General features: G+C 42.6%; 2 protein-coding genes across 2 annotated transcripts in view; both read right to left on the reverse strand.

Moving 5' to 3' along the window:
• LOC135594799 (uncharacterized) overlaps window positions 1–2,103 on the reverse strand; it is a 2,313-nt gene extending 210 nt beyond the window's left edge. Inside the window, exon 1 of the mRNA XM_065085308.1 lies at window positions 1–2,103. This exon is cut by the window's left edge and continues 210 nt beyond it. Coding sequence (XP_064941380.1) covers window positions 1–2,103 — 2,103 coding nt within the window.
• A 1,429-nt stretch (window positions 2,104–3,532) lies between these two features.
• On the reverse strand, window positions 3,533–7,591 carry LOC135595707 (protein REDUCED CHLOROPLAST COVERAGE 1-like). Its single transcript, XM_065086965.1, has 2 exons — window positions 5,044–7,591; window positions 3,533–3,826 (listed from the first exon to the last, which is right to left on the reverse strand). The coding sequence occupies exon 1, from the start codon at window positions 7,446–7,448 to the stop codon at window positions 5,253–5,255; it is 2,196 nt and encodes a 731-aa protein (XP_064943037.1). The 5' UTR covers window positions 7,449–7,591; the 3' UTR covers window positions 3,533–3,826; window positions 5,044–5,252.
• Window positions 7,592–7,780: the final 189 nt, after the last annotated feature.

Raw genomic sequence — 7,780 nt, forward strand, 5'->3', positions numbered from 1 at the left:
GCGAGAGCGATAAGCGTCGTACAGATGAGGCAAAGCTCGGGTGATCGTGATTCCGACGTAGAAGAAAGGCGTCAGGATCTTATCTTTGGAGTTCCGACAGACGTTAAGAACGATCTGAGGGAGCAGAAATCCGTCGAGCACTAAGCCAGCATAAGGGACCAAATCCTCCCAGCGAGAACCGTATCGCTGCCTGCTGAATTCCGACCTCTGCAGGTGGTGCCTTGAGCTGATGAGCCAAGTGAGCAGCGCCCCGGCGAAGTAGAGAGGCAAGCACAGCTTGAGCGTCGTCCACTCCGCGACGCGGTGCCCCTTGTTCTCGTCCGATGACCTCGCGGACCACGCCATTTGAAGCAGGTGGAAGGAGAGGAACAGAGCTAAGCCGGATAAGATCCTCACGATGACCTCATGAACGTCGAGCCACCCACCGCTCCGCAGACTTAGAAAGCCAGACCGACTGCGGTTCGCGAACAAGGCTTCAAAGTTCAGCACCAGAGGAATCACGTAGCCAAGGATAAGAACACCGAGCATGGTGATCGACATGGAAGGCAGGGCGTCACGGTGCTTCTTGGCGTGGAAGGTCTGCAACCCAATGCAAATGCACGACAACGTGAGAGAGATCATGACCATGACGATTTCGACATCCATCCTCCAAATCGCTTCAGTTACTTCTGCTGCGTAAATTTGCTGAGAATACAACTTTATAGGGTCAAAGTGCAGAGGGTCCTGCTTACTCCTTGTGGTGTTGATGGTGCCACTGATACGATCTCCCATCTTCGAGTGGAGAGGGGGAAACTGGATATTGATTAAGATCTCACAGTCAATTGCTGTTTGGTTTTTGGTGGGCAAACTCGGAGATCCACATCCCTTCATGCAGAGTGTTCCACTTCCAGCATCGTATATCCCCTCAGCAGCGATGCCAAACTGTTCGCCCCCCTCAGCGGAAGCAGAGTACATATAATAGCTTATGGCATAGCTTACGTTCCAAACACTTTGATTCTTCGCGACCCAGTCAGCTGCAGGCACGAAGCTTGCCGTCTCCGACGTCGTAACGAAGTCATAATCATCACAAAACTCGTCGCCCATAGAAAAGACATTAGCTTCCCCCCATCCACTTCGGCCGCCGGCATCCTCCACCGCGATACTGAACCGCATGTCGCGGGAACATCTTCCATCTGGATACCTTTCCTCGCTCGACTGTGTGCTGCCACTTCTCACCTTGCAAGGCCCGCTGACAGAATCTATTAGGGTGTAGTTATATCTCAGCCCAGGAATCGTGACCATTCGCCCACCCGACCGGTGGAACGAGACCATGCTGAAGTAGCCAGGGTCTCTCTTCTTCTTGTTACTCCACATATGACCGACCACGTCCTTTCTTCTCAGCGTCAGGACAGTTGGGAACCATAAGCTCAGTCCGATCGAGCAATCACCAACAGAGGGACTCGCCTGTGAACTCCCTTCAAGAATGTGACAGGCTATGAGACAGAGACGATTCTTAACATGGTCCCAATAGCCTTCACCCATCATGGACTTCTTAGGCACCATCGGGACATCATATGAAAGATAACTGGAATTGGAGAATTCGATGTAGAGATGCAACCGGCCGTTCTCCGAGCACTGTATCATATCGAAGGACAAGAATCTAGCGGAGAACCCAAAGCTACTACTTAGAGTTCCACAGTTGCTACCGGTGCAGCCACTGCCGTAGTCTAGCTGAAATGTTCTACCAGTCATATACCGGAGGAGATGACTACAAACAGAAGTAGGCCCGAAACTTAGTGATTCCTCCTGGAATGGAAGAGAGGAGCATGAGTGGTTGGCTTGGGGGATCATCGTGAAAACATACTCCTTTTGAGCATAGGCTACAAGCGAGATGGGATCGATGTGGTGGGGCCCCAAGCTCTCGACAGTCCCGCTCACCAGACTGGTAGAGATGTTGGAAGTCTTGGGGTAGTTGAGCTTCAAAACAGCAGAAAGATGAAGTCGATCACCTAAGGGCTTGTAGAAGATCCCGTGACCAACCATACAAAGCTCACCGGAGGCGTCCCAATCCACGGGAGCCCTCGCCGCTGCAGCTCGACAAACCGGAGGCAGACTCGTCTGCATCATCCCGGAGGAGGTGTCGCTCGCTCCCACGAAGGATGTCGTCGAGGAGTCCGGCGTGGACGACGCGGTGGAGTTCAAGGTGGGCGACCCGTATCACGAGCACATCGGCTGCTCTCTGGTGGGCTGCAAGTCCGACCCGTACGCAGGCCTGCTCGAGCTGCTCCGCTTCAATCCGAGGAGTTCGGTGGCGATCGCTAACTGTCTGCGGGGAGGGAGGAGGGGCCGATAGGCGAAGATGGGATGGAGGTGACGATGATAGGGAAGATTGAGGAGGTGGGAAGGACGGGGACGACGGCAGGCGGCGTGGAACGGCGGAAGAGCGCGAAGGGATCAGGGCGGAGGAGGCCGCGCAGCAAAAGCAGATGGGTGAGGAAGATCGATGAGAGGGGAGAGGAGCACTTCTTTAGGTTACCCATTTCCCTCGAACCTGTACGCGTATCGGGTGGCGGCAGAAGTGGGTGATGCGGCCGAGAAGAAGATGATGACGGTGATGAGCCATCAAGTACTACTACTGGTTGATAGATATCTCGTATGCCTAATGCTGCACCACTTACTTCATGGAAATCTCATCATATCAACAGTTCTCGTTCATCGTATCACCTCATGTTGGATCTGATCCTCGAGGGTTTCTTATGCTATGGGTTGTGATCATACAAAGAGTGGATAGAATTCTGAACCACGAGAGATGAACATTATAAATTTCGCGTCGACTGTGTCGTCCGCTGATGGCGATCTCTCTTTGCTGATAGAATTCTACAAGAACTGAAGAGGTGCTGAAACCATTTGTATCTTCCCAAGTACGACTACCTTGAAGACATGTCAAACGTCCAGATTCATTGTTACCATGTTGATTATTTGTTATTGTTATTATTTTTTCAAATTAGAGTATTTGAGGTTATCTTAATCTTTATAGATAGAATCTTGTCCGTACAAAGCTTAAGAAGAATTAGAAACCTAATGAGAACAAAAATGACAGTAGCAATGAGAAAAAAAAAAGTCTGCTAAATGTATTCTTATTAATTTTTAACTTAAATATCAATTAATAGGTCAATAAAATTAATAAATCAGTTAACCTATTAAACTTGATTCGTGATATTTCATATCGGAATCTATACTATTATCAATTTTGACTGAAGTATTTTGATCAGAGAGATGGAATCATTAATTTACCTCTTACATCATTTGATTATTAAAGAAAAGAATAACAGCATCCTAAATGCATTGATTTAAACAAATTAGAATATACTGATCTCCGATGTTCAACGTTTCCAACTCATAATCAAGTCGATGATCAGGAATATCAGGTTTTAGAAGCAGCTAATTAAGCTTAAAATTTTCACTTTGACCATCACATCAGATAAAAAAACAAGAGAATTTTCCCAACCCTATCAACGACTGAATGACGTTAATTTTGCAAGCATGAAACGCATACCCGAAAAGAATATATTAGCAGAAATTGCAAAAGTTATTTTGATGGGTAGAAAAGTCGAGGTTCACAAAATCCCATGACTTACAATGTTGTCGGCTATAAATTTCAGAATCCTCAAAAGGAAAAGGGGAAAAAAGAGAGGAGAAAAATGCTCATACATGTCTCTTCAATGGAGAAGAAAAAATGGTTAATAGTTTCAACCTAATTCTAATGATTTGGTCAAAAGTTCTACGCTATTTCCATCCTCTCTAGACTTGGAACTTCATAGCCTTCTCAACAATCTATGTTGTGAACCTGCAGACGAAATGGTCTTCATCAGCCTGTACGGAAGAAGAAATGAAAATACTAGGAATGATCATGCAAAAATATTTTTGTGAATGATCAATCACCCAATTTCATTCAAACACCACAAATTAACCCCACACTCTACTCAGAAAGCATTTAATGTTGAGTTGAAAAGATGGCAAATGATATACATACATCTAGAAAGCTATGACAAACAACATACAAAAAAAAATTATATATGTTGTGCAAGTTGAAAACTCGACCACACATAAATCTTGCTTGAGCATCACTACTGAATAACAGAGGCATACATTACAATTCAAGCAATCTACCTAGTCTGTACTGGAATGCCAAAAAGGTAGTGTGGCAGCTATATTACAAGTCTAATTTTCGGATAAATCTGCTCTAATTTGAGAATGCAAGAAAATGGTTGTAGATAATGTCATAAAAACAAAATCATAAGAGGTAGGATGCACAACCCAGCTTTCTAATCGGATTTAACATCATTATTAAATGTTGTACTGCTTCAACAAATGAACTGATAATCCCTGGTAGACTGGAAATCCAATGAGCCCAGAGACTCAAGACGTGTGATAGATGATTAGATCAACAGCAGTAAACATAGCAAGTGGAAGACTTAACTAAAAGGAATTAGGTTGGATTTGATGGTAAGCCATACCCTGGAATTTGCAACAGATGAGAGGTAATTAGAAAAAACAACTTAACTCCAGCAATCTGATTATCAAGATTGCAAATTAGAGAAAGCTACAATAGAAGCAAAAATCTGCGCCTCAAAAAGATGTTGATACTAGTTTCATGCATATCAAAACATCTTCGGAAGCCTGAAAATATCCGCTCAGTCTGTCTCTCTTGACCGGTTGCTTGGCAATTGGAATGGCTAGACCGGAACTAAAATATCGAGTCAGGCTTATAAATTACATGCATGATGGTATACTATGAGCTTTTTGATGGTGTGAGATATCAATACTGAAGATACTCGAGATTAAAAAATTTGGGGATTTCAAAGGTGAATCATGATCAGTTCACAAACAAAGTTTCTTCCTAATAACTTATGTTAAACAGGATAAATTAATTGTATGCTTGAGAAACCAACACAAAATTAAAGCAAAAGAGATGTTATTGACAATAAAGTATATGGAGGTGCATTGATGAGCAATAAATCTGCAAGTTATGTAACATTGTCAAGCTAATTAACAAAGAAATACCTGGCTTGGACCATGAGGAGATTTGTCGCTTACCTTCCTGAACGTTCAATCTTGGCTTCTTAATAAAAAATATCAGTTGCCTGAAAAATAGCAATAACTAAATTATCAACATTGCTAATTTTTCAGTCACGTCCTCCTGGATGTGGCTTGAACAATAAAAAAAATTCTTTCCTGCCCATTTTGAAGTTTGTAGTGTTCTTTGCTTGTGACTAGTCGGAAGTAATATTTTCACTGGAAGATATATCTGTTGCACTTATAACATCACTTCCTCTTACTACTCTGCTATATATAACTTTAAATGACTGTGATCCATATGGCATATTGAGCAAACTTATAGCCAGCTTTAGTGTCTGTTTACGGCGATTTCTACCCTTGATGTATATGCTAAAGCTTCCCTCACCCTCATACTTTTTGCTACTCCTGAAGACATGCCTTCCACCACTATGCTGTGCATCTTGTCTGAAAACCGTCTCAGATTCCAAGTCGGTAATTTTTGTATTATTTCTGTGAGATTCTTCAGATTCCCGTTTCTCTAACCAGTTACCATCCAGCGGTTTACAAATGTCTATAATCTGGGATATCTCATTATTCTCTTCTGTTTTGGTCCCTTCTTCAGTATTGTTATCCGATGGAAGGTCTAGACTCACATCAGTTCTTAAATGAGATGTTATAATTGGTTCCAACACGGATTCAGAAGTTGGACTAATGATGGGTGGCAAAGATGAGAAGTCCACAGGATGAGAACCAGACCATACTGATCCTGGCGCAAAGTCAGGAACGTTTGCACCAATGTTGCACTGCCATGGATAATGGTTTCCATGAAATATGTTACTGTTCATAGCAAAAGTGGTATTTGGAATGACTTGAGGTTGGGTATATGGTGGATATATAAATGGCAAGGGACGTAGAATGTGCGAAGGCCTAGGTGAAGAAGGATAAGGATGATGCGGTGAGGTACAAATAGGAGGCACCATTGGCATTACAGCCGTGGGTGAAGCATGCAGACGGGCACTCAATGGCCATGGTGTAACTGCAGAAATTGTACCATTAGGAGGAAGACCAACAGTTACAGGAACAGGACCAAGTACTGTAGCAGGGAAAGGGCTAAACGGTGCAGCAGATGCAGACAGCTTCTTGCTAGATACCTCTCTCCCATCATAATTAGAAGGTGGTAGTTCCATCGTGGGATAATCACCACCTGTTTTCTCAGGGATGAGAACCTTCTTGAAATTGAATTGATGGAGACTAGAGTAAGAACTGATACCAACATTGGTACATGAGGCTTCGTCATGATTATCTTCTTTGCTTTCTGCAGTGATGGGACACTCAGATTTTTTCCTATCAGATGTATTTGTTGACGAATTCTGATCATGATTCTCATTTTGCTCAACTCCTTGAACCTCATTGCTAGATACACAATTGTCAATGATATTCTTGGTGAGCATGCTACTACAAGATGCCACTTCCAAATCAGAAGATGATGGTTCTAGTAATTGTTCTGTTTCACAATCTTCCTTTCTTTCTTCTTCATGATCAACTTCAACTTTTTTATCTGAGTCTAAAAACGCATCCTGGACAGTGTCCTTATCTTGGGTTATGTTAGATATCTCAGGTAGCTCCGCAGCATTTTCTGTATGTTCCTCAGCCAAAAATGATTCCTTTATTTCAGATGCATTGCCACCAATAGACAACTCTTGTTCCAATGGCATATTCTCCTGAAACTTTCGGCTATGTATCTTGGCAATTGTTCCTGGAGGTGCCAGTGCTACATCTTTATATGATGGAGAATTACTAAAACTATGAACCAAATTGTTGCGAGGCTCAGAGACACCACCTATTAGGTTCTTCTGATTCTCTAATACCTGGCTATCATGGCGATAATAGGGTGCATGAGCATCTAATGGGGAAGTCGTTCTTTCGACAGCACTCCAAGAGTTATGACTGATCTCAGGATTGGTGGATGAAGGCACTGACTTCACCCGATAAGTTACAGCCTTATACGCCTTCTGACCAGATCTGGTGTCTGGTGACTGAACTTGCATGTTAAGATTGTCATTAAAGCTTCCAGGAATAACTATCTTTTTCTTAAGCAAATAATACCCATTATTTAAATAAGAAAACTGTGGCTTGGATTGAACAGTTTCACTAGGAACATCATTCATCTGATAGTTGTAGGTTTTCCAGGTGCTTGTACGTTGATGCTTGATTTGCTGGCTTGAACCTCCGATGGACCTTGGTCTTTGAACAGGTTGCCAACCATCTTCTGCTTCTGTATTTATCTCTCTTACATCTTCACTAAAAGAAGCAACCTTTTGCTCTGCTGTTCCTTTAGATTGTTGAGAAACAAATAACTGCTTTTTGGCAACAGCATCTTCATGTTTTGACTCAACACCTGGACTACTCATGTTCTCATCATCTTGGGTATCACTACCATCAGTCACTTGTTTCACTTCATCTGAAATAGTAGCTACTGAATCCTTGGACAAAGAATCTGCCACATTCAAGTTTTGAGATGACTGCACTTTCACCTGAATCAGTACAAAAATGATTGCTTGGTTTTTGCGATAAAAGGAAAACCAAGTGAAGCTCTTCCAATTAAAATTTTTTGAGAAACTTTAAATTCAAAAATAAAAAGGTTAGCATTCTTATGTTCATTAAATTGAGAGAAAAAATGAAAAAAGAATTCAACAAGCAGAAGAAAAGGTAACAAGAATTGTACAAGCATTAGTACATTAGT

Source organism: Musa acuminata, chromosome BXJ1-10, assembly GCF_036884655.1.
Source record: "Musa acuminata AAA Group cultivar baxijiao chromosome BXJ1-10, Cavendish_Baxijiao_AAA, whole genome shotgun sequence".
NCBI lineage: Eukaryota > Viridiplantae > Streptophyta > Magnoliopsida > Zingiberales > Musaceae > Musa > Musa acuminata.

Excerpts from the sequence above, each read along its gene's own strand:
- LOC135595707 (XM_065086965.1), bottom strand. The coding sequence starts at position 7,448 with ATGAGTAGTCCAGGTGTTGAGTCAAAACATGAAGATGCTGTTGCCAAA.